Below are 26,807 nucleotides of genomic sequence, written 5' to 3'. Positions count from 1 at the left end.
AACAACGAGGGAGAAAGGGGAAGTTGATGGAATGTGTGCAGAACTGGGCGCAGGGGCATACAGCTGTGAAAGGGGAGCAAAGCCACAATTTTTTCTCCCAAGAGGCATCTCCCCTCTCTCCCTCTAGCAAATGCTCTCTGGTTCACTCCTGCCTGTTAGAAATATCACTTGGGGAAGTTCCTCCAGCAGCTGTACAGAAGTCCTAGAAGGTTAGATTTCAGGTGATACAACTGACTCTTTCCATTATTTTTTCTGCCTCTGGAAACCCTTTACTGGTCAATTTTATTGTCGGATGCTATCAGCATTTGATTATAGCAACATTTAATACTCAAAGAATGTGTTAATTATACATCCATGTGACACAGCTAATTACAATAATGACCACACTCTTAAAAGTCTTGGGGTGAAGCTCTAGCCCCACTGAAGTCATTGGCAAAACTCTTGTTTAACATCAACAGAACCCGCATTTCATCCTTGGCACTTTACCTTTGAAATGCTGGAGCAAACCAGTACCTTTTTATGAGATACTTTCCATACATGGATTATCCATACCTTGCCTTCAGGATCCACCAACAGTAAATGCTTTGCTTGCCCTCCTTGCAATCCACTCAATACATATTGACCAGGTGATGTTGCACTCTCCCGCACCAAAAAATCCCCGTCGTTGACCAAGAGGGTCTCTGCTGCTTTCCTGTTTAATTTGCCATGGTAACAATCTTCATTCCTTAACTGTTGCTTTATTTGTGGCAGAACACATACACTATCCATGTTGGTTGTGGCACGCTGCTGAACAGCTTCCGGCAATTCTAAAATTAAATGAAAGGAAAGATGCTGGACCCTTCACCCAAAACTTCAGCATAAACACAAGAGATATAAAACATTTTTATACCACTGAAACACTGGGAGAGTCAAATGATTCAGATTTGAAGCTGTAATCAAACCAGTCTTCCAGATAGTAATAATAATTAACAGTTTCAAAGCCTTATGCGCACAGTAATATTCACAGCACCCCACCAACTTAGGTAAAACTTATCACCCCCATTTTACACATGTAGAAACTTTGGAAAGTGTGAGATCCATTAAATAGTTAGTTCTCATGTTGCTAGGTAACAGGAACAGGGATTAGCCATTAAAAAGTTTGTTCCGATATTGTAGTGTTTGGGTTTTGTGTTGCAATGGTTGAGTGGGGGTGGGTTCCTCTGGGAAAGAATCACAAAGTTTGGAAGCTTAGAGAAGATTCCATCTTGCAATTGTATATCTGAATGTGGCATGTATTAGAAAGCTGTTGTTTATGTAGTTCAATGAACTACATACAATTATGAGTGGCACAAAAATACTTCTGTAGAGATGTGTGAGTTGTAAAACGTTCTGTCTTATACCAAAACCTACAGACAAAATTCTTGGTGTTTGTTTGCATGGTTACTTTTACCTATTGTATTATTAGCACATGAAAACTGACAAAGAACACAATCTGATTATTTGTGATCTGATAGGTATTTTGTTAAAAAAAAAAAAAAAAAATCAGATCTTTCCTGCAAAGCAAGTTTGTCTTTTGGCTACATTATTTAAAGATCTAATTTTTCATTCTTCTTTAGTTGGCACTGAAGAGAATGCCACATCTAATTCTGAGGGTCATGTTGAATGACTCCAGCTATGTACAGGAGTATAAGATAATATGACTGATACAGCCTGAAAGGAAGCATTTACAGCAGGGGTCGGCAACATTCAGCACGCGGCTTGCCAGGGTAAGTACCCTGGTGGGCCGGGCCAGTTTTATTTACCTGCTGACGTGGCAGGTTCGGCCGATCGCGGCCCCCACTGGGCGCGGTTCGCCGTCCCGGGCCAATGGGGGCGGCAAGAAGCGGCACGGGTGAGCGATGTGCTGGCCACGGTTTCTCGCCGCCCCCATTGGCCCGGGACAGCGAACCGCGGCCAGTGGGGGCCGCGATCGGCCGAACCTGCCGCGTCAACAGGTAAATAAAACTGGCCTGGCCTGCCAGGGTGCTTACCCTGGCGAGCCGCGTGCCGAACGTTGCCAACCCCTGATTTACAGCATGATGCATCTGCTAAGCAAAACCAAAATGTTACTAAACACAACAACAGTATAGGTGGGTTGAGATACAGCCAGTCAGGCCTCAAATGACTCATAGGCAACATTTCTCTTAGAAAACTGACTGGTATCACTGTTTCAATGCAGTTTTGCTAGCAGGGCGTCCTCTGGCCTCTTTAAAGAGGGATTCTCCAACACAGAGGGGACCCACAGATCCAAGCTGGGAAAGTCTCTAATGCAGGCCTCCCTAGTCTCCATCCCCTTCTCTCTGCGTGGATCCCAAGCCAATCGCATAAGCAGTTCAGGAAGGGAGAAGATAGGAAATAAGGAGCAAATTTTTAACAATTAGGGTAACTGACCATTAAAACAACTCACCTATGGACATGATGGATTCTCCATCACTTGAAGTCTTTTAAATCAAATCTGGATGTCTTTCTGAAAGATCTGCTACAGTTCAAACCAAAGTTATGGGCTTGATGTAGCAATTACTGGGTAAAGTTCTCTGAGCTAGTTTATGCAGAACATGAGACTAGATGAGCATAATGGTCCCTTATGATCTTAAAATCTATGAAATTGCAGCAGAGGCAGTTGACCTCCTTTGGGTCAGAATGGGTAAGATTTACATGCAGAAGACCATCCCATATCTTGGGGACATGATATGGCCCTACGTTTTCAAAGCAGCTTCCGGGACTGCCTGTCATTCCCTGTGAAAAAGTTATAACCCTATGCATTTTATTGCCATTGATCAACTTCAGAAGACAGAAGTTAGATCTACTCATTGCTTGTCAGTATTTCTAATCTTTGGTGCTGCTTATCCTGAATTTAACAGCCAAAAGAGGTGCCTAGCAGTTACAAGATTTTTTCCCCTCCCAAATTATTATGGAGAAAACAGATTCCTTCCCCATGCATTCAGATGACAAGATCCTCATTTCAAGGCTTAGAAAAAGATGTCATTGAAATATGAACCTACTTTCATGACACAGCGGGCTCCCATAGACCTGGGCTGATGCAAGGCCTCTAGCTGTGTAGGCTGTAGTTTGCAGGGTCTGAGTGTTGATGTAACAAGGGTCATCAAAAAGATCCATTTTGCAAGCAGGTTTCGGTAAAGATACATCTTTTTTTGCCTTCAGTGATCTTTCACCATAGTTACCTGTAATTAGTGGCAATATACATTGCATCTTTTTGACCAAGCTAAAAAAACAACAGCTGCATCTGAATGTTGCAGCTTTGACATTTCCACTTAAACCCTTCAGGGACAAAAGAAAAATGTGCCAAATTATCTCATTTGTCTTTATTTCTAAAAAGCAACATCCTAACCATTTTAGAGTTAAAATGGGGTCATCAAAACTTCAAGCCCTTGGCCTAACTCTGCTTCTACTGAAGTCAATGGTAAATCTCCATTGACTTCAGTGAGAGCAATTTAGGCCAAAGCTGAGTAATCTTGAAAACCCCACCCTGAAGCTCTCTGTAGGGTTCGCTGAAAATTATAGGAGTGGGTATTTATTATTATAGGAGTATTTTATGTATTTATGGTCAAAATACATGCAGTTTTTCTTAACTTTTCTTTAGGTTTCTCATCTCAGGGTTCCTAATGCCCATCTATTGAGTATGTGGCTGATTATTTTTACTGGCCCTGGATAATTCTGAATAAATTAACTTTTTCCACACTTATTCTACCCTGATTCAGGTGTAAAAACATCTATTGAGTCTAATGGGATCTCTGATCTCTTCTCATTCTGGGAGCAATTTGTTGGAGAGGAGACTAAAAAGAGCTTGGCTTGTTTCGCCTAGGCACAACAAAGGCTCAGAAGAGATCTGATTGATCAGGGTACACCAGGGAGACAGAAGAGCTATTAAAACTAATGAACAATGTCAGCACATGAACAAATGGGTATACATTTAGGCTATAAACTAGAAGATTTCTAACCATCAGAGGAGTGACATTCTGGAACAGCCTCCCAGTTTTAAGCTGAGTTTGTAAGTTTATCAATAGGATGACTGGACTTGAGGACTCAGGAGGTCCCTTCCAATCCTAATGTACGTCTTTATGGAGACACACTGCACAGCCTCAGTTCTGTTGCAAAGCCCTTTCCCCTTCCTAGGAGCATTTTGGGAAGAGGAGGGATTTCTTCCTTTCCCTGCCCCTGAAAGGTTGGGAGCTCGGAGCTGATTGGTGCTTTGTAGCTCTGCCTGGTGAGCCAGAGGAGCATCGCTCAGCCTATGGTCTTAATTCAGGAGAGGGTTAACCGAGCAGCAGGGTATTAAGGGAACGCTATTCAGCTAGCCAAACAGTTACCATGTTTGTGCTATTTATCACATTTATTATTTGATTTATTCATCCTTCATATGTAGAAATTAGTTGCTTCTCTTGTAAACATGGCAAATGCAGAAATATTGCAAATAAAGAAATTTAACACCACCGTGTGGGCAGTGTAATATAATCCCCACCAGCAGGGCCAATGGGATTTTTAAAAGGGCCTCGTTGTATGAGGAAAAGGATGGAGCCAAAGAAATGTGTCCAGAGGCATCAGCAGTGCCACGTGAAGTCCAAAAAAGGAAGAGGAGCCTACTGATATACTGAGATATCAGAGAGCAAGTTTCCCCACCATGAAGGTGACTTGGAGCTTATAACTAGCCACACAAAGGGAAATAGGGGAAAGCTCAAGTGAAGAAACAGAGTTAAGATTAGATTTGAGACTAGGACCCCCTTTAACACTGGAATCAAGGCCACAAACATGCTCCCTCCAGAATGTCACAGGGACACTGACAGTTCTGACCCTGTAATGCATGTGTATATTCTGTCAGAGTCAGGTCAGAGGTAGTTAAGCAGGGGAGCATCTTTCTTCCTTGCAGGAGATGAAAGAAAATAAAGTAACAAAGGGCTACTGTATTGTGTCAGGACAAGTAAAATTGGTAAATCCGCCAGCAGGCATAAAAATGGATTAACACCCCTTTGAAAAGTTGTAAGGCTTTTTTGTCTTCCCCTCAGACGGGGAACTATTCACGACCTAATAAGCAGAACACTTTTCTTTATTATATCAAAAATCTCAGCACTTCCAGACAGTCTGGCTCAATTGAAATCTAGATATGCAGGGGAAGGAAGACGTAGCACATACCCACTGATTTGTTTTCTTCTGGACAGTTTTCATATATGTTGATGCATTTTGGGCTGCCAGCCTGGAAGAATCACACAATTTACTCTCAATTGTTAATAAACTTCAGATATCGTTTCAATATATACCATGCACTCCAGTGATCCCTGGACAACAAATTTCCCCACCCCCTCAAACAATAGTCAGTGCTGATGCTTTACTTCCCATTGGCTATTCCCGTGACGCATGTCCCAATCCCCGTGAAGAGTCTAAGCTCCATGGCAGTCAATGGAAGGCTTAGAAAATATGGGTACACAGCCAGTCTCTGACGGATATGAGAGAGACGCTTGGTTCTATGTTTGCATTTTATGCCATGTTTGTAGCATGTTACAGAAACGGTCTTAATATATTGACTAGCAAAGCATTAATACTCAACACACTGGGAACACTAACCCTTCCTCCTCTAATGAGTAACCCCTTATTTTGATTTTATTCCTAAGGATATTTTCATGAAGACAGAATCTTGGTTGCCAAGCAGCAGCTCTGCTTCTGGGACCAATTCCTCATCTGAAATCATAACCCACTGTTCGTAACATCACAATTAGTTGCTAGGGAGATGACTATGATGTCACAAACGGGAAACAGATGATTTCATTTGAGGAATATGCAGCAGGATTAGATTAACTCCTAGGCAATGAAGATCCTGTTTTCATGTAAACATTTCTTGCAATAAAAACAGGGAGAGAGAATACAGACAACATGGCATGGAAGCAGAATGGTCACACTGTTGTCTGAATGGCATTAAAGAATTTTCAAGATTGAAAGGAAGTACTGAGAAAATGACACCTGGGTCGGGGGTACAAGGAATAGAGTCTCACAGCCGTGAACCAGAGTTCGGTTACATCTCCTGGGGTTGTATTGTCCCTCCTCAATAAGTCTCTGCTGCAAAGCCACAAGCATAACTGAGACATCCTCTCCCAGCCCCACTCCTGGAGGTCTTTGAATGCAGACTCAGAGTTCTGCAAGCAGAGCCAGCTGGTGGTACCCACTTACCTGTGCTTGGAAATGCTGACCAGTACACTCTACAATCAGGGGAATTATCCCAGTAAGCTCTTAAATCTGCTGGTTTCACTTCCTGATTTTCTGAGTCGTGACTGTGCCTAGGTTCAGGGTTTGTCTACCCCCTAAAGTCCCAGAGACCTTTGGATAATTTGAAAGCACGCTGTATCTTGAAACACACTAGAATTACTGAAAACTGCATCTCATACATGCAGAATGCAGTGCGGAGTGACAGCGTGGTCTGACCATGGGACTGGAAGCTGGCAAGTCCTAAGGGTTTGCAGGTGTGTGGTCTTGAACAAGCCATTTAAATCTACGACCCACTTTCTCCCCATCTCAAGAAAGAGAGGATACCTGCTCTCCCAGAGGTATGTAAGGATGAATCAGTTAATGTTGATAAAGTGCTTTGAGATTCAAATATGTGCTAAGTGTTATTAAAACTGGCCTAAAAATCCCTTCCCAAGCCAAGTAGTGAATAGTAATACCCGAAATAGACATGCTTACCAAACAGTATTGCTTTTCACATTGTATGGGACAGTTTTCCCTTTGGTCTGTTTGCACTTTCATTCGCATGTCTAATAATCCACCTGTAGGAGGTTCTTTCCCTGGAATTTCATTGTAATATTCATAATCCTCCTTTTCCTGCGTATTCCAAGCTGATCCATCAAGATTCATCACTTCACTGAAAAATGAACCAGCACATGAAATGAACCATATAATCAAATGATTCTCAGGGTAAACACATTCCATGAGTCTGTCCACAACAAAATGGACAAACTAGCCATACAAATGCCATTGTTCCCAATGTTAATAGCTGTTTGATTAAATCCTTTCACTCAGCTACTTCTTTATTTTTCCAGCTATTGTAATTTGTGTTAACCACCCATAACTCAGTTGGCAGGGTGGCATAGATACTTCCTTAACACTGGGACGGTCTGCATTCTCTTAGCCATGAAAATGATACAAGAGCCACTTTTGGCTCAGAGTAGACGCTGTTCATTAATGCATTCACATTATAGACTCTGGGCCCAATTCCTTTTGCCTCTTATCTTGTCTGCATAAAGCAAGTGTGTGGGACTTATAAAGGGAAATTAAAACTTCATGTGGCATTTGGGCAGCAGTTAGATAGGCCTGGAATTGCTTCAGGAAATCAAATATGGCTACAACAAATACAGTTTTCCAGAGTGGAATCTAGTCTAATTTTAAAAAACAATCAACAGAACAAGACTCTTTCAGCTGGAAGCAAATACTAAAGGCTTGTCTACATGGTGCAATAGAGCATTTAAGCGTGTCACTAACTGGCATGTGCTCAAAGTTCCCTAGTGTGTGTTAACATAGTAGTGTTTGAACTGGGACTCCATTAACGTGTATTAGGGAAATTTGAGTACGTGGGCCCATTTAGAATTCACACCCCAATGATGTGCATCACCTCATTGTGTAGACAAGCCCTAAATGGCATCATCGATGGTGCACATTTTCCCGCATGCCATGAATCAAATGATGGCTTCAACATTCAGCTGATACACTGCAAAAGCAGGAGGTGTTTCCTGCACTATGCCTCTCCTCCAAAAATAACAACGCATTTGGAATCTTACTTCTCTGTGTAACAAGAAGATAATTGGATAAAAGGCCACAAGGAGGAAAGAGATAAAGTTCAAGTACTTGATTATGTGATACACAGCTCAAGTATTTGATTATATGATTCACAGTAGTTTGGAAGTGGGTGACTCAGTCACACAACACTATCTGAGGGAAGTCTTCTGTCTGGGGACTGTTCTCCTGGACTGGCTGAAGGCTGGACTAAATAATCTAATCAACCATTTCCATTTCTAATTTCAGTGATTTACGTATGATGTAACCAAGCATGATTTCACAGGGAAGATCATCTTTATACTTATTGCCCCCTGAGGTAACAGGTTAGTATTAGAATGTGGAGGGAGAGAAATACTCTATCTAATAAAAGAAAAATATAATTAAGGTGGTATTGTTATTATTGTTATGGGTTGGGTATACACGCTGCCTTTCTTCAGGATAATTATAAAAAGCAATGAAGCACCTTTATGGACTAGATAGTTGAAACTATAGGGATCTTTACCCAGACCAAAGCCACATGCAAGGCTGGAGTAGGAGTTAGCCTTGTGCCCAAAGGGAGTTCTGCTGTGAGTTGATAAACTTGACTGGGGGAAACTGAGGCTACGTCTACACTACGGGGGGGAGGGGGGTCGATTTCAGATACGCAAATTCAGCTACGGTAATAGCGTAGCTGAATTTGACGTATCTGATCCAACTTACCCCACTGTGAGGACGGCGGCAAATCGACCACCGCAGCTCCCCCATCGACGGCACTTACTCCTACCTGGGCTGGTGGAGTACGCACGTCGATTCAGGGATCGATTATCGCGTTCCGACGAGACGCGATAAATCGATCCCTGAGAGATCGATTTCTACCCGCCAATCCAGGCGGGTAGTGAAGACAAGCCCTGATTGTACTGGAGTGGTAGGTCTGAGTGCATGGGACATAAGCAATGGAAAATACAACAGAAATAGAAAGCCAAGGAGGCAGCAGAACAAGCATTGGGAGTGTGGCCCTGAGAAAAAGACTAGGGCGAGAGGTTTTGGGGAGAGTGCTTGTCTGAAAGAGGCTTGGAACTGTGAGCAAAGAAACTATCCCCTGTTTGAGTCTTCCTGTGTCCAAGGAAACAGGACTTTGTACATTCTTTGAAAATAAACAGGACTGCGTCAAAGAAACACCTGGCTCCATCACCAGCTCGTCTTCCTAACTGAAACAACTCACAAGACCCCACATTTTGTCCAACAGCCCAGATCAAAAAGGGGTAACATTTTTTAACATTTCTATTGTGGTAGCACATAATGGTCACAACCTGGTTGGGTCTCATTCTGCAAGACACTGTACAAAACATTATAAAAGGTCGTCCTTGCTCTAAGAGGGCAATGTAACAAAGACAATAGGATGTGTGCAGTTCTCAGCCACTCAGTAGCAGTGACCACAATTTGCCACCTGCCTAGTGACTACCAGCTTGCAGTTTCCTTTAAGTGTTGAAGCAGAGGTTAGTTTTGAATAGGGAGCTGAAGGAAGATAGTGGCGGCTTTGTGGATTCAGACTGGGAGCTTTTCCCACTCATAATGGGCAGCATGGGAGAAAGCATGTAAATGCTTGTCAGAGAAGCAGGTGATTGAGTGAAAGTGTGGATCAACCTTGCTATGATAGGTTGGAGAGGTGGGCAGGGGGCTAAACTGCAAAGGGCTTTGAAAGTAAGGACAAGAAGTTTGTGTCTGATGCAATGGAGATGAGGGAACCAATGGAGAAACTTAAAGATGGGAGAGAGGCAACAAAGTCAGAGCAATAAGCCAAGATCTTCACAGCCATGTTTTAATAGATTTTAGGGGGTTGAGGTTGCAGGCACTGAAGGCAGACAGCAGGAGATTAGAGCAGTGAAAGCATGAGATGATCAGGGCTTTGACCAGAGTCTTGGCAGCATGAGCAGGAAGAAAAGGTTGGATCTTGGAGCTGTTGTGCAGAAAGAAGCAGCAAGATTTAGACCTGGGCCTGGAGACTCAGGATGGAGACTCTTGCCTATATGCTCGGGGTCTTACTGACCGCCATATTTGGGGTCGGGAAGGAATTTTCCTCCAGGGCAGATTGGCTGAGCCTCTGGAGGTTTTTCGCCTTCCTCCGCAGCATGGGGCAGGGATCTCTAGCAGGAGGGTCTCTGCCGATTGAGGTCACTAATAACAGGATTGGGGACTTCAGCAGCAGAGTCCAGGGAAGGGGCGGGGACGGTTTTATGGCCTGCAGCGTGCAGGGGGTCAGACCAGATGATCATAATGGTCCCTTCTGACCTTAAAGTCTATGAATCTATGAATCTATGAAACTGTGGTTCAAAGCCGAAGACAAAGGCGAAGACAAAGCCAAGATGATGGGCTTGAGCAACAAGGAGGATGGTGGTGTTGCTTGCTGTGATAAGGAAAGGGGAGGGCATTGGGGGAAAACATCAGGCACTCGAGTTCTGGCCATGTTAGGTTTCAGTTGATGAGTGGACATCTGCAAGGAGATGTCAGAAAGATAGGCTGAGATTGTATGTGTCCCTATGATTTCTCTGCTGTGTTGGTCAGGGCGTATGGAGGGGTGAAGCTAAGTCTCTGACAGTTCCCCACCTACTCCCTGCCCAGTTGCTGTGGAGCAGACCAAGTTTTCCTGCTTCTAGTGCACTCCCATTTGTGTGTACAGGGTTGTTGTTTTTAAAAATAAAGTCTGTGCGTGTCCAAAAGAATGCCATGCACAATGCATCTTGTTTAGGGGGTCAGTCCCTATAGCATATATTCATCCTTACAGTAGAAGAGCAATATTCGGGTTATAGAAAACACCATACTGACCTTTCATTGGAAGTAATCAGAGTAGAAGGATTCTTCAAGTATTGCTTGAATCGGAGCTCAAAAGCCTGCCCGATGGTATTTATTACATCCTGAGCCATTCCGTTGGGACATTCCAATATATGGCATGCTACAAAGTGATGCAAAAATGTTTTTAAAACACTATTATTTATTATTTGTATTATAGCGGCAAGGACTCTATTGTGCTTGGCGCTGTATAAACACAGAACAAAAAGACACTTTCAAAAAAACATTCACTTAGCTTATAAGAAAATATTCATATATTTATATAAGAATATATAAGAAAGTTCTTATATCAGTAAATCCAGAGATGAAGTATAGAGGAAATATCTAAGTAATTTGAGGAGACCATGTTGATTTTGCTTTTGATGCGTTAAGAAAACCACCTTGCATGTGTTTTAATTTTAATATAAATCTACAACTTGACAAGAGAATTTAATCCTGTGTTTATGTTTTCTGCTTTGTTTTTCTTATAGCGTCCCTTGTCTCTCTTCCTCTCATAGTGACTGCTATGCATTAAGAGTCAGATTTTCCAATGTCATTCATTTAAACCAAAAGTCCAAAATAAGTGGCCAGATCTGCTGAAGACTTCTGCATGTTAGGCATATACTGGGCACAGAGGTCTTCTGAAAATCTGTCCCTTATTTAGATGCTTAAAGGGAAACTGAAATCTTTGAAAATCTGCCTCCAATTTTGGGTGCTATGCATTTAAAATCTGGCCATGAACTCCTGAAAATCTGGCAGTAGGTCTCAAAGCAGCAACTCTTTTACAGACCAGTCACTAGATGGCACTGTGAGATCACTCTGGCTAGTACAGTACACTACATCCTACACAGAGAACTGTAGACCATGACTGCCTCTGCTGCTACCAGCCTGAGGCCTAAAATTCAAGCCTCAATCTAAAGTCTACTTTCCAAATGGTAGTATAATTCACTAGTGCAATACAAACACAAGCACTGATTTTACAGTGGTTTTTAATATGTTACTTAATACTAAATGTCACTGAAACCACAAATGACTAGATTTTTGGAGTGCCGTAATTCATTGACTTAGTCATTTTCTCATCTATCAGAATAAAGATGACATAGCTACGAAATGAGGGTCATAAATATCAGCCCAACCTTCCGTGGAAACGATTCCTTAACCATAGAAGACATCTCAGTAGTCAGTTGTTTTACATACTGTGATCACATAGACTTAGTAGTCATAAGCAGTGATGATACCCAAAACCTCCAGCTCTAATAAACAGTTTCCTGCTACCTGAACTGAAGGGAAATTAGCTAGAGCAGTATTAGAGGTTTTATTTTCTATAGGCCAGCCACTGAAGGGACAAATGCTGTCATATAGAAATACACCTGAGTAAGTCTCACCAGTCCATCTACTAGTGGGCTGCTGTACAAATTAGATGCTAGTCAGTACATTGCAGAAGGAAATAGAATTACTCTGACCACTTCAATCCCTCGTCTTGTCCCACTGTCTGCATTTGCACTGCCTGTGAAATGCTCCTGCATAGTTGTGCTAGTCAGTGTTTTGCCTGTTGCAATGCCTCCAGGAGAATGGGGCTTTTTTTCTAACTCACAGTATTCTGTTAGCAATGGTCATCAGTTGCTAGCTGGCTCCAAAATTGTACTGATGTGACCTGCTGTTCACTGTATAACTGTTCTTAAATAAGTAATGCAGAGGATGCAATGATGATCTCCACAGATGAGGCAGCAGACTGGTATTTAAACAGACTAGGTGAATAAAAGTGAATGCAACTGAATTGCATGGGCTGTAATTCCATTAAGGGATTTTGGGAACATCATAAATTAAGAGACAAAAATCACCAAAACTTTTTCCTCTCCTTGAAACTTCAAGTGGAGCAGCTCAGTTTGCAACAGTGCAGGCATAAATTCCCTTCCTCTCAGCCAGCACAGAGGTTGTGTGCAGAGCTGCCAGTCCTGCTTGGGAAGCTGGGAGAGCGGCAGAATGCAAGTGTCTTCTCATTGGTGGAGTTTGATAGTTAATAGGAGTTAAGTCACGTCTGAAGCTTCTCATTGTGGGGCATGAGTAGCAAGGTGTTTAGTGCTGCAGTCCAGACAACACTATCACCCCATTGACCAAATAGTGAAATTATACTACAACCCTGAAATGGACAGAATATCAAGCTGTTCTGTATCACAGGCACATTAAAGCTCATGTAATTGCTCAGTAGAGATAGGACAAAATACTTCAATCTGAAAATATTTTCATACCTCGCTGATTAACAGGATCTTTAGCTACATATGCAACATAGTCTGTTGTATCCTAAAAACAACAAAAACAAACAAATGTCTTTCAAGTGGGTCATTAAAGCACCATTGTCAACAAAATAAATAATGTAAATTAGGGTTACCATATTTCAACAAGCAAAAAAGAGGACGGGAGGAGCCCCGCCCTAGCCCCGCCCTGCCCCTCCCACTTCCCGCCCCCCCCGAACCCCCAACCCTCCCCCCGTTCCTTGTCCCCTGACTGCCCCCTCCTGGGACCCCTGCCCCTAACTGCCCCCCAGGACTCCACTCCCTATCTAAGCCTCCTTGCCTCTTGTCCCCTGACTGCCCCAACCCTTATCCACACCCCCACCCCCAGACAGACCCCTGGGACTCCCACGCCCCATCCAACCACTCCCCACCCCCTGACAGCCCCCCCCCCGCAGAACTCCCAACCCATCTAAACCCCTCTGCTCCCTGTCCCCTGACTGCTCCGATCCCTCTCCCCACTCCTGCCCCCTGACAGCTCCCCCCAGAACTCCCAGCCCCCTACCCCCCCGCTCCTTGTCCCCTGACTGCCCCCTCCTGGGACCCCTGCTCCTAACTGCCCTCCAGAACCCCAACCCCTACCTAAGACTCCCTGTTCCTTGTCCCCTAACTTCCCCCTCTTAAGACCCCCCCCAACTACCCCCCAGGACCCTACCCCCTACCTGTACCCTGACTGCCCAAAACTTTCTCCACTCCCCCCCAAAAGCCCCCCCCCCGTTTCTTGACTGCCACCTCCAGAACCTCCCTGGCCCCCTTACCCTGCTGCTCAGAACAGGGTGTTGGGCTCTGTGCCAGCCGGACACGTGGCTGAGCTCCCCAGCACAACAAAACCCGGTCCCTGGTCCTGCACAGGGCTGCCGGACCGGGCTGCAGGAGGAGGAGCTGCAGGCTCAGAATGCAGGGAGGGAGGGGGGGTGGGAGGAGGAAGCTGCTCCGGAGTCCAGCCCGGGACTTTCCTGCAGCCCTCCCAGCCGCTCGCTCTGCTCTGCCGGGGGAGGGGGGAAATCCCGGACATTGTGAGTGCTTTACAAATTTCCCCCCGGACGCTATTTTTAGCAGAAAAAGGAGGACATGTCCGGGTAAATCCGGACGAATGGTAAATGAGCACAGAAGGATAAATTCAGGCTCTCCCTTCAGCTTCAGAAATGATACTTAGTTAGATGTTTAGGAAAAGCAAACAGTAGTCAGCCTAGTGCATTGAAAGGAACAGTCATTTGTTTTGTATATTGAAGTGCTAATTCCCCTCCCCTGGCCAAAAATGCAGGAATTTCTTTGTTTTACATTCTTTGTATATTAAATAAATGATATTCTGCATTCTCGATTCTGTTTTAGAAGAAGCAGTCATTCAAATGATGATCAGTCCATGGACAAAATTGTCCTCTTCCATTGTTATGCCGGGTTCTAAATTGTATTAGACCTAATCCAGGAAAGAGGAGTGCTCTCTGCTTCAATGGAAGTCAGTTAGCTCACCTACCTATGGAAGTTCAAGAGCAGAACACAAACTAGCGAGCCAAGTACTGCAGAGGGCAGATTAGAATTTTGCCCATTATACAGATTTTTTTAAAAAAGAACATCTCAAAGAAGAACTAAAATATGAAATTCAATGGGTTGAAGTCTGATCTCTGTTACACCACTGCGTAAGTCCCAGGTAACTCCACTGAAGTCAAGTGGAGTTCGTCTGGATTAACACTAGTGCCACTGAGATGAGAAGACAGGCCTAAGTATTCAGTCTGGTTGTTCCAGACTCTGGTCATGACTAATATGGAAACATTATTTTTTACTACAAAACCAGCAAATGGTGACTGACATAGCAAAAATAAAATGTAGAGAATGTACAAAAGCAAAAGAGCCAGTTGATAATTCAGTGTTGCAGTAAAATGGTGATGTAATGAATAGCATTATTTTAATAATTAAAGATGCATTTTGTTATCTTGGATCCTTAAGGCAAGAGTAGGGAGAGTGCACTTTGCAGTTCAAGGCATGGCTCTCTACAGAAGATGCAATCAATTGGCAGGAAATAAAAGCCCTTGTTTGTAATGCCACAAGAATAATCATTTAATATTGCTTAATCAATTATGAAAGAAGTAGATCTTGGGGCCAGCATAACTTGTCGATGAATATTTTAAAAAGCACCCAAATTAACTGTTGTGGATGCAAATGAAGCCAACATTTTCTTATTAAATACATTTTGTGAACTCAGTTTCCTCAATTTCTTTAATTTCTCTCTCAGATTTTTAAAAACTCAGACAGTCTGGGGTACACTTTCAATACAAATTAGACGTGCAACCAGTTAGCAATTAACTAGAAAAATACCAGATGTTTTTGCTGTATTTTTACAAAGGTTACGCACATTCATGAATTACTTCATTCAGCACTGAAACGCAGCCACCTCTGGAGTAGAACACAGCTGCTATTTCACAGTGCATAACAACATTACAGAGTTTAGATGCCTAATCCTGCAAGCTGCTGAACACCTTCCTACATAGTGCTAAGCACCTTATAGGATTGGGCTCTGGGACAGGAAGTGAGGAATACCATATCCAGTTGAAATTGTAAGAAAAAATGTGGTTGTAATTACCCAAAATGGCATCTGGCCACCAGGATTCACATCCTTATTCTTATGTAAAGTGCCACTAATGACCTCAAGTGGGCTGGACCTCCATTTGATATATCATGCAAATGGCTCTGGCTCACGGAGCCCAGTGCCTCTCATCCATGCTGGGGCATTCCTTCAGCTCTGACCGAGGCCACGTCTACATTACAGACATTACAGTGGCAGAGCTACAGTGCCATAGCTATGTTTCTGTAGCACCTAGTGTAGACACTTCCTACAGCCATGGAAGAGGGTTTTCCACTGGTTTAGGAACTTCACCTCCAGGAGCAACAGCAGCTAGGTCAACGGAAAAATTCTTCCATCAACACCAGGGGTTGGGTTGGCATAGTTATGGCGCTCATTGAGCACTGTAGTTATGTTGTCCTAACTTTTAAGTGCAGACCAGGCCTAAGAGAGAAGAGTGTGACCTACTGAATCACCAGCACCACCTTCTACAGTACCTTCTGTAGGTGTTCATTAGAGCTCTTCCCTCCAAATACTGACAACACCCACTCCTGCTTATCCTGTGAGATCTGATGACTTCACAGCACAATACGGCTTCAGGCTGAACAAATAAGTAAGAAGGCCATGGGAATTCTGCATCTAATTTGCTGAGCAGAGCACTGAAAATGTATCCCAATATTTTCAAAATGGAAAAAAGTTATGCAAAATAAAGAGAAACTGTATTTAGAAATCTAAAACTTACTAGAAAGTACACCCTATCTAGATTTTCTAAAGATGGGCTAAAGCCAGTTTTTCAAAGTTAAACTATTAAGAAAACTGGTTACGCTTCCATGTAAGTTAGTTAAATAATAGTGCCCTCCCCCAAATCCACCCAACACCCTCCCCAGTCAAATGAACAAAAAGCCATAAATCAGTTCCCAAATCAGGCATCATATTATTCCATGGACTCTTCCATTTGAATTCAGGCAGCATTCAGCAGTACAGAAAACTACCATCCAGCATACACGGTGTGTGACCTTTTCTGGCAGGCAAAGAATTTGCATGTTACAGCAAAGTAAAGTAACTGCTGATGATATGATTCAGAGTGAACTTTAGTGAGCTGTGAACCTAAATTCAATGTGTTTTAATTAAAAGCAAAGAGGGACTTAAAGCTGCAACATTTGGATCTGGATCTGAACTTCCCCAAAGTCAGAAGTTAGGATTTAGGTCTTTGGATCAGCCCCATCTCTAATGATTCGAAGAACTTCAGAACAAAGAGTCTTGGACCAAAGAATTCCCCACCACCACCACCACCACCACCTTCCCCCCCCCCCCCCCCCCCCACACACACTTTTTTTTTTTAAATAAAGACAGGCAAGGTAATATTCCTATTCTCATACCTCCACTATTACCTTATCAGATAGGTGGTACAAGCAGAATTTCAAGGGCCAGATCTGCTATAGAAAAACTGTGCTCATTGCCACACCAAAGGCGAGGGGCAAGGATGGCTTTAAAGGCACCTGGTGGCAGCTGCAGGCCAGTTTGGCTTCCAGACATGGAGTAGCCTCAAGGTTCAGTTACCACTGTAGTAGTAGCACCCCTAGGTCTACTCTACTCATCCAGGATTGCCAGAGCACAGCCTTCCCTGGCCACACCGCTCCAACCCCAGAAATCCCCTTACACCAAGGGGGCTAAGAGCAGGTCACAGAGTGCTAGCTCTGTTGGCTTTATACTACCCAGGGATTCTCTACACAAGGGGAATGTCCAGCTGCCCACTTAGGGCAGCCTTCCATCTGCTTTATATTGCCACATCAGTTTACATGTTCAAAGCCAAAAGGGAGAGAATGGACATTTTTGAATGAAAGATGGATTCTGGTTTACAATTAAACAGTACTAAGAAGGCAGTTCAGGAACTTCTACTTTCTCTGTCTCGTAATGCAAGAGACAGGGGACAGTCAATGCAACTGAAAGGCAGCAAATTCAAAACTGACCAAAGGAAATATTTGTCCACACAATTCAGTTACACTGTGGAACTCATTGCCACAGGATGCTGCTGAGGCAAAGAATATAACGATTAAAAGAGACATGTATATGGATAACAAGAATATCTAGTTATAATAAATATTTTAAAAGAAGTTTAGGAAAGGATATAAATCCTCTTTTGCTTAAGGACTTAAGCCAAACTGTAACTATTAGGGATTTGGAGAAGACCTCCCTCTCCCAGGAGACTGGACTGGATGGACCACAGATCTGATCCAATTTGGCAATTTCTATGTTCATACGTTCCCATTTCTAGGTCCCCCAAATCAGGGCAGGGGGTACCAAGGCTGTTGCCTTCACAGAACCCAAGGGCAGGCTGAGCTCATTTTGAAGACAGAGAAAAAAAGATAAAGACGTATTAAGTGTCCTATATATGCAGCAAGTCTATGGCAGAGCCAGGAATAGCACCTAAGAGTCCAAAATCTCAGTCTTCTGCTCTAACCACTTTCCTTGTCCTACCTGTAATAACTCAGAAATGTTAAGTACTGTGTAAGTGCAATTTAACTGGAGATAGGAGGGGATGAAGTAGAGTAATTGCAGGTACTTTTAGTCTTGTAATTAATCCTTATGCTTACAGAAATATATCTTGCACATCTATACTTACTGGATCACCTCCAGAGGCAAATGAGATGGACTGCATGTGGTGGTTGGCAATAATCTGAGAAATACAAGCAGTCAGTTAGGAGTGTCCATGTGCTGTACATATAGAAAATACCAGATAACCCTGCAGAGAAAGTAATACAGGGCCTAGCTCATGAAAACCTGATCCAATAATATGCGTATCATACAATTTTCCTATGAGGGAACTTAAAGATGGGAATACACCCAGAAACATCAGATTCACATACAGTACAGCACGATCTTTGACTTCTTAATCCCCAGCAGCCGTTAGGGATTTTTCAAAACGAATTCAGCTGTTGATTTTTTATATGATTAATAAACTAAATATTGGGAACTTGGGGCTACGTGAGGAGACAGAGAGAGAGAGAGAGAGAGAGGTGGCTTTACAAATCCGTGATTAAAGTTAAAAGCCAAATGAGTTCAGTTAAATGTCACTGACAGTTATTCATAAAGACACACAAGAAGTCAGCTGATGGAAGAATATTTTCATGAACAGGGCTCTCTGGTGTTTGTGGTCTGACAATATTCACTCGCTACACTAGTACAGTTCTTTTATTTGTCATAAATCTCTCTAGCTGGATCAGGCATCAATTTTTCTTAGGTTCATGCATTACCTCATCGCAATGAACACACAGTTCTTTATTAGAACCAACTGCAATTGATTAAGCAAGCAGGCAAACAGTGGAATGTGGTGGAAATGAAAGAACTGAATACATTCGATTTTCAATTTACCAACATCCAGTAAATAGGGGCTAAAAAGAACAGCGAGACAGTGCCCTGAATTTCCATAATTCAAATGAACTGAGAAAGCATTAGTACATTTGAGGCCAGATTCTTTAGCTGGGATTTGGTCCCTTTGCACTCCTGAATGGTGCAATTCCTCTGGGGTAAAAAGAACTCTCCTGGTGCCCTGCACCTTTGCCTCTCCCCAGGTAGGAGACATCTAAAGTGAGGGAACTGTGTGACAGAGCTCCACTTTGCCCACGACTATCTTTCACTTGCACAGGGTCAACTCTAGTAAAGACGCTTTGGCAATGGCACAACTTAGAGCTGCCTGGCAGCAGCTCTACAATGTGTGACAGCCAGGGCTGGCCCACAGAATCAGGGAGTTAGAACCTAGCTCCCAGACCCCACCTGTTCAGTGAAGAAGAAAACCTAGCTCTGTATCAGAAAATACTAAAACAGCTGAAACCAGTACAAAAGGTTAAGCACAACTAAGGTGGTCATCTTAGGGAGCTGTGTTGCTACTATGATCCAATAATAGAATCACATCACAGCTCCAAGTCAGACCTCAGCCCCATAGGCATATAGCGCCACATCCTGCAGAATCAGCAAATGCATGTGATAAGTAACTGAGAATAAACACACATTAGCACAGTCTTAAACCAGCTTTGGACAACTGTGCACTAGCCTAAGGGCTGCTCTAAGTTTTGCTAGCTGCCTATGGCTGCAGTACCATTGAGGCTATACCCTGGGGTTTCCAGGAGGGGGTGCTATGGGAGATCCCCTGGAAGTCAGGTAAGTAACTCTAGGGCAGCTTTGTTCCAGGGGAACTGCTAAACCTCCCTAACATAGGCCAGTCATATGACCCATTATTGTTATTAAATATTTATTTTTGGTAGTGATAAGAGACTCCAGTCTGCACTGCAGCCCTATTAGGCACCATACAAATGAACAGGCAGAGGTATACACATACACCCACAGAGACACTGTTTGTCAAGTGCTTAGGGATGCTTCCAGATGAAAGACACTATTATAAACACAAAGTACATGTGACAAATGTCAAGTTTCTCCACCGCTTTTTCCCCTTTAAATTCAGAGGCCAACTCTGGCTAATCTTTACAAGGCTTATAATCTAAACCTGAATAGTTTTGCTTTCTCTCTCAAGCACTTGTTCATTCTTAAACCACAGCTATCTGCATCTAAAAGAGGAAGAAAACATATTAACATGGATAAAAGGAAACCTCAGAAAATAACTGACCTATAAAGATCCTACCTGCTGGGTATCAACATTCATCAAAGTAAGGCTGCTCATGGAGATGATCAGTTTTATATTCATGCCAGAAAACTGAAGGTTACTTTTGCCAAGCACAGAAGACAGAAATTTAACTGGAGGCTATAAACAAACAAAAACAAAAAACATACTGTAAACTTCATGCATCACAGACAGCCTTGTACCAGGGTTGAGTAGATTTTATAACCTATGATTATCATTCCCAGAATCTGTACAAAATAAAGACACAGATGATGATAAGATGTTGATCACACTCAGAGGGGGCTTTTAAGGTAAGAAATACAAGCTATGATTAAGGTTTCTTAATATCTGTATGCAACATTCCTGTATGTTAATAATGATAAACTAAAAACTTTAAAAAACAAAACACCAAAGAGCTATGTTCATAAGTGATAGAGCTGAGTGAATAATTCATAACGAGTAATTTATCCATTTAATTCTGCTTCTTTTCCTGGGGACAAAACGTTTCCGAGTCAATGAGGAAATTCTCCAATGTATTTGTTTTCCAGGTTATAACAAGAATGTGGTCAGTGAGAGTTACCATCCCTATGACACTCCATAGTTCCTGACAGAAATCTACAACTTCCAATTAACATAGTACAGCACAACATGGCGTGCTAATATCACTCCTCATTGAATCAATGAGTGATGGAGACCACTAGCCACTGAGCTATCCCTTTCAAGCTAGCCACTGTCATTCTGGTAGTTTTTAAACTTTTAATCTAAAAGAAGATAAGCAGGGAAAATCAATTAACTCAGTCTCCTTACCAGTAAAAAAAACTTTTGTTTTTCAACCAAAACCTGGTTTTGCAAAGCACTGGGAATTGGGATATCTGGGTGTGAACAGCAGTGTCAGGCAGGGTATTAACCTTTTAGGGCTCCAGGACACAGTACTATTATTGCTCATCAAAGAATGAGTAGTTTTAAATAGTGTATTGTAAATACTCTGTTTATAACATGCAGCTGAACTGAACTTGCATGAATTCTATGGTGGGCTGAATCCTGCTAGGGAATCATCTAACCCATAAAAAGCAGCTATAAAAAGGAAAACATGTCCCACTAATGCAATATTTACCTTCCGCTTTTTTATAGCTCCATTTGTTCCTGATACAGCTTCGCACAGTCGGCTTATTGCTTCCCTGCAGAATAGAAAAGACAGCACAAACTATTGACCATTTAACAAGCATCCGCTCCAAAAAGGTCAGGAGACTGGTGATTTATAGTTACAGTTCCACCCTAAAACACAGAATATCAGGGTTGGAAGGGACCTCAGGGGGTCATCTAGTCCAACCCCCTGCTCAAAGCAGGGCCAGTCCCCAGACAGATTTTTACCCCAGTTTCCTAAATGGCCCCCTCAAGGATTGAATTCACAACCCTGGGTTTAGCAGGCCAATGCTCAAACCACTGAGCTCTCCCTCCCCCCCAAGGCTCCTAGCAGTTATTTTGGTTTGTTTTTACTGTCCACAGTACATGGTGAACATTTGACAGGAGTAGTAGTTGTGTCTGGCTAGATTCCAAAACTGTCCCAGCAAGTTACACTCCCCCACCTGATGGCCATGCTAGCTAGTTTGGGAGTATGCTGTACCTTACCGTGGCCAAACTCAAACTGGGATTCTCATGGGCAGCTTCTACACTAGACATTTTGAAGCCCTTTTCCAGGAGCAGTGGCATAAATAGTGGAAGAGCTGTTGTCAGCCGTGCTAGATTTGTCTAAGTAGGAAACTGCTCTCTGTAAATCTCAGATGAGCCCATCTCTGTTTAAGAACAGTGTGCATGAGTTGCAAAATTGGAATCTGGATTTCAAAGCCTCTCCCCTTCAAATGTGGGGTAGTTTGGTTCTTAAGTTTTGATGTGGTACATTGTAGAAATAAGGGCCAGAGGGGAAATCCAGAGCTGGCTTCTGCTTCTACTTGTCCTCTCTCAAGGTTTTTCAGCTCTGGGGTATCAGTTCAGATTTCTTTCTCTAATAGGAATTTCCCATGGTAAAACCCCTTTTCTCACTTTCAAGTATTCTCTTTAGGCACTTCCCATTTATGAAAGCAGAACGGAAGGGTATAACTCAAATCACTTACAGTGCTTACTGGCCTACATCAAAGACAGATAAATTACACACTTCATATAGCAAAGTGGCGTGCTGTATTTATTTTCCACACTTCGACAAAGAAACTTCTGATTTAAAATCACTCCGATTATCACTTTAACATGCAATGTAGCATTTAATTATCCTGATCCAGGATGGCACAGTTGCTGGGCAAAATAATGCATCTTGCTGAAGGTCATTAACTTCTCACTTACTGATGCTTAATGTTTTGGAGCCAATAGGAAAAAAACCCCTACTACAATGAAAGGTGTTCAGCACAAGCACATCTTAGCTTTTATCTGGGGACTGTTTTAGACAGCGTGACTATGACAAAATGTCAGCTCAGTCTCAAAACAGCAAACATTCCAAAATCAAATATAATGCCCGTCTTGGTAAACAAGCAATAGTACATGTGTGTACAGCAACTTAGCTATTAAAGGGCCCGATCCTGTGAAGTGCTCAGCTTCTTGGAGGATTGGACTCAGTTACTTCCATCTCCAGCTGACCTCTGGCATTTGGGTCACAGGGGAAAGATGAGCTGTCACCCTAGAACGTTATAAACTAAAGGTGTGTGTGTTGGTGCCTCTTTTGTATTGCATAGCAGATATCTAAGTGCAGAGCTGTACTGTGCAGAAGAAGGAAGCTAAAGCCCCCTTGAATTGCTTGTTCTGATTACTGCCAAATCAACCCAGTGTGCTTGTCATCTTCTGTATGTGATGATTTTAATTGGCTCCTAAAATGAGGCCAGTTTGTTCAGGCGTTTTCAGAACATTCATCTAGCCAAAAAAATCCTAAAAACATATTAATCACAACAGTGCTCAGGGCCGGATTTCTAAAGCCCAAACGTCCTATATGGGGGCAGGATAAAAGTCAGGCCAGGGGCTCATTCCTGACCCCAGCTACTTTAGGACCATATACTGTAGCTTGTTCTCTGCTGGCTCTAAGGGTGTTAGTACTTGATGTTAATAACACTGTTGGCTTGGCATGGCTTTTCCAACGGTTGCATTTTTAAGGACTCCGTGACATAGTCACAAAAGAAAAACTAAGTGAAAAAGGGATGCTTTGAGCTTAGGTGAGAAGAAATTTAGATGGGTTGTGATGACAGAGAAATTCACAAGGTGGCCACAAATGGAGTCCTATTGATAAATGTGTCATTAAAAACCATTCAACCCACATGTCATTTTGCAGAAGAAAAGAAAATCAATAACAAATTTCCTTCCATCAGTCTCTCCTCTTTACTGTATATTACCTACCCTGATTAGAAGCACTGATCTCGCACCAGCTTCTTAATGGAAGCAATGAAAGTAGATTTCCCCCCTCACATGTCTGCTTTCCCTCTGCTAGAAATGCAGAAAGCTACATAGCTCTGGCCCAGAGTGTTTATAATTTCTAAAATACTCCAGGAGTAATTAGAACTCCAGCCTTCTAGTTTTTGTAACCCAAGACAAATAGGGCAACAGAAGCTCATTGTAGTTTATTGCTTTTATATGTTATTTCACCGGAGGTCATCTTTTTAATTATGTCTTAGTACAATTGTTTATGATGTCTGGTAGGTGATGTGTGGACTTAGCATTGTGGGTCCAGTGGCTAGGGTACAGGACTAGGTCTCAGAAGACAGAAGTTCTGTTCTATTTGCTGTATACATTCTATATAATCTTGGACAAAGCACCTAACTTCTCTGGGCCTGTAAAATGTGGATAATGATACTTTGCCACTTTTGAGAAGCATTTTAAGATCTATTGATTATAAGCCCTGTATCAGAGCTAAGTATTTTTATGGCTATTTTTTTTTTATTAGAAGTTCCTACTTCAAGGCTGAAGAAGAGAGGGATTGAGACCTGTATACTTATGCCTCATGGTGTTCATTGTAGCACTGGCACAAGATCCGTCCCCTTCTCCTCAGCTCTTTAGACTGCAACTAGTTACAATGTGCGGCATGCTCCTTTCCCCAGAGACCTAGTTAATCAGTGGTAAGAGTAATTCAGTTGTAGGAGACCACATCTCTCATGTCAGATTTTTGTAAACTCCTACTTTAGTACGTCAGCATGCTGGTAAATGAAACAGCTCTTACAAGTTAGCTCTAATACATCTTCTTCTATAGCAAATGGCAAGAAGTGTCATCAGTCATTTCTTCATTAACATTACTCCTAAGGCCTGCTTTAATGCATTTTTGCCATGTCTGTCATATGTATCTACTCCCTTCCCCACCAAACCTTTACTATGACAGCCAGGACCTTAGAGGCTGTCCCGGGTGAATTATAACTTACACAAGTGAATTTCTATTCTGTCATTTCTCCAACACTCTCCCAAGAAGAAAACATATGAAAAAGCCTACTGGATCCTTTCTCCGTTCTTGTTTGGATCTAGCTTCTTTTGACCATTGTCAGGAATGCACAGTCTGTAGCATAACCACCACCACTCACATCTGGGAACTCAAAATATTCCAAACCACAGAGAGTCTTTTGCACCCACCAATGAGACACAAACACGCATATTTGCACATGCCTGAATGTGCACATTTGTACGAAAGCCCAGATGAAAGGAGAGAAGGTTCACATTATTTAAAGACATTCAGGAAACCCATTTACCTCTCATTTGATATGTAAAAATCCAAATGACCCATTGTAATGGTGAAGCAGGACTTTTTCATGCTATACCTATGTACTACACACATTAGGCCTCAGGAGTCAGCGCATGCAGCTAGAGAACCACTATTCTGATTCCAATGAATCATTTGAAACTTCACTGCTGCATATACATTATGCTTGTATTCTTTTTTCACATGAGGATTATTTACTAATCATTATATTAAGAAGGATCTTTTCCATTCTACCAATTCTGGTTACAAAGGCATTAGACTCTTGGTGTGTGTCTCTGCCTTAGGTAATTTTCTTAAAAAAAAAAAAAAAAAAAAAAAAAAAAACTGTTGTTACACGTGTGTCTCATCTAGGAGAGATCAGGACGTAAATTAAAACTTGCAAGTTCAATTTTGATTTTCCCATAGTCATAGTTTATTATTCAGAAAGGGACAAAGCGGTTAGAAAAGTCGGCTACCTTTGAGAGAGTGTGTGAGCTCACATACATGCTGCAGGATTTTATTCCCTGAGACAGCTCAGTTTCAAAAAGAAAAAAATAAAATACAAATACAAAAAAACCCCCACACACATCAATAACAGCCAGTGGGTTTCAGTCTCAGCGTCTAGTCCAATGAGTGCTTGTGGTCCATTTGCATTAGGAGAGAAAGCTCTTGGTACAGCAATAATGCTAATATAGAATTAGTACTGATGGAGCACAGTCCATCGGATAAATTGCCTCCTGGAGAATAGTGTAATGTCAATGACGGCTTTCAAGCTAGAGAGAACCAGACACACCATTCAACGCTACCAATGGCAGCCTCAAAGGGCAAGTAGCAAAATCCCACAGCTTAAGGAGAGCAAGTAAACATACACGGAAACAACTTACTGCAGAATCAACACTTCAGGAGGAGATACACACTTAGAGTACTACTTGCAAATAAGCTGAGCGTTATATCTGAATGGGCCAGATTCTAAACTGGTGTGAATTGATACATCACCGTTGGTTTCAATGGAAGTATGCCAATGTGTACCAGCTCAGGATCCAGCCTTATGGGTTTTGAACATGAATGACGTTACTGTTCAACTGAACTTTCACTGTAAAGGAAATCTTGAGTAATTAAATTTAAAGGGTATCAAGATGAAGAAGAAGAGTAAATTCAGCTGATATATTCTGCATGGAATGAAAGACTTTGGACTGATGAAAGTGGAAGACAAGCACATGTGCATTACAGCAGGCTAAACGATGCATTACCATAGCATGGGCCAAGTTCTTAGCAATGAGAATTACCAAAACAATCACCTAGTTTAGAAATAATAAGCACTAAACCCTGCAAGCCATGGCAAGAAATGCAGTTAGGAAGGCCAATAAATGATCAATATGAAAAAAACTGAGATTCCTAGCCACAAAATCAACCTTTAAAATGGTAAAAAAAAACAAAAACAAAACAAAACAAAAAAACAACCTTCTTGTATTCTAGGTCAGTACTAAAAGAAACCAAACCGGCCTGACATCATATAAATTAACCAATCAGGGTTATTAGCCTACCTCCCAGCAACCCCGGGGTTTCGCGGGACTGTCCATCTTTGAGCCCCAAACCCCCGTCCTAGCTGAAGTGACTCAAATCCCACAGGGCTCGTTCAGCTTAGCTCCCGGCATTGTGACCTGGGCCCTGGAGCACGAGGTTGCAGTGCCACTTGTTCAAATTTGGCCTGGCCCGCCATCCACTCCCTGTCAGGGGGGCCGAGCCAGCCGGGCTGCAACCATGTGCACTGCAACGCCTGGAGCGAGGAGCCAAGCCCAGCCAGCCGTGCTGGGCAGGAGTCAACCCTGCAGGGTGAGTGTGGAGTGGGCTCTCTTTGCAACTGCCCTCTCTGCCAGAGCCTCCCCTCCCCCAGGGCAGGACCCATCTTGAAACGTGGGGAGGTATGGACTAGCCCAGCACACTGAGGCTGGTTGTATAGCAAGAGACACAGACACAGACACACTGGCCAAACATCAAAAACAAGGAGATTTGGCAACAGATGAATGATTGGACTCTTCGGCCAGGACA

At 42.6% G+C, this 26,807-nt stretch overlaps 1 protein-coding gene across 4 annotated transcripts in view; it reads right to left on the bottom strand.

Moving 5' to 3' along the window:
- SHC4 (SHC adaptor protein 4) overlaps positions 1 to 26,807 on the bottom strand; it is a 54,183-nt gene that overhangs the window by 1,529 nt on the left and 25,847 nt on the right. For 2 of the 4 annotated variants that reach the window (XM_005304014.5, XM_005304016.5), the window contains 9 exons: positions 21,177 to 21,240; positions 20,084 to 20,203; positions 18,071 to 18,124; positions 12,849 to 12,900; positions 10,597 to 10,723; positions 6,706 to 6,883; positions 5,167 to 5,227; positions 3,021 to 3,200; positions 553 to 806 (listed from right to left, as the gene is read on the bottom strand). In XM_005304014.5, coding sequence (XP_005304071.1) covers positions 553 to 806; positions 3,021 to 3,200; positions 5,167 to 5,227; positions 6,706 to 6,883; positions 10,597 to 10,723; positions 12,849 to 12,900; positions 18,071 to 18,124; positions 20,084 to 20,203; positions 21,177 to 21,240 — 1,090 coding nt within the window. The remainder of the gene's footprint in view (positions 1 to 552; positions 807 to 3,020; positions 3,201 to 5,166; positions 5,228 to 6,705; positions 6,884 to 10,596; positions 10,724 to 12,848; positions 12,901 to 18,070; positions 18,125 to 20,083; positions 20,204 to 21,176; positions 21,241 to 26,807) is intronic. The other 2 variants (XM_005304015.5, XM_065558166.1) reach the window with 1 other exon arrangement.

Source organism: Chrysemys picta, chromosome 10 (assembly GCF_011386835.1).
Source record: "Chrysemys picta bellii isolate R12L10 chromosome 10, ASM1138683v2, whole genome shotgun sequence".
Taxonomy (NCBI): domain Eukaryota; kingdom Metazoa; phylum Chordata; order Testudines; family Emydidae; genus Chrysemys; species Chrysemys picta.
Note: the sequence above shows the minus strand (reverse complement) of the source record. Positions and strands in the feature narration are given on the sequence as shown.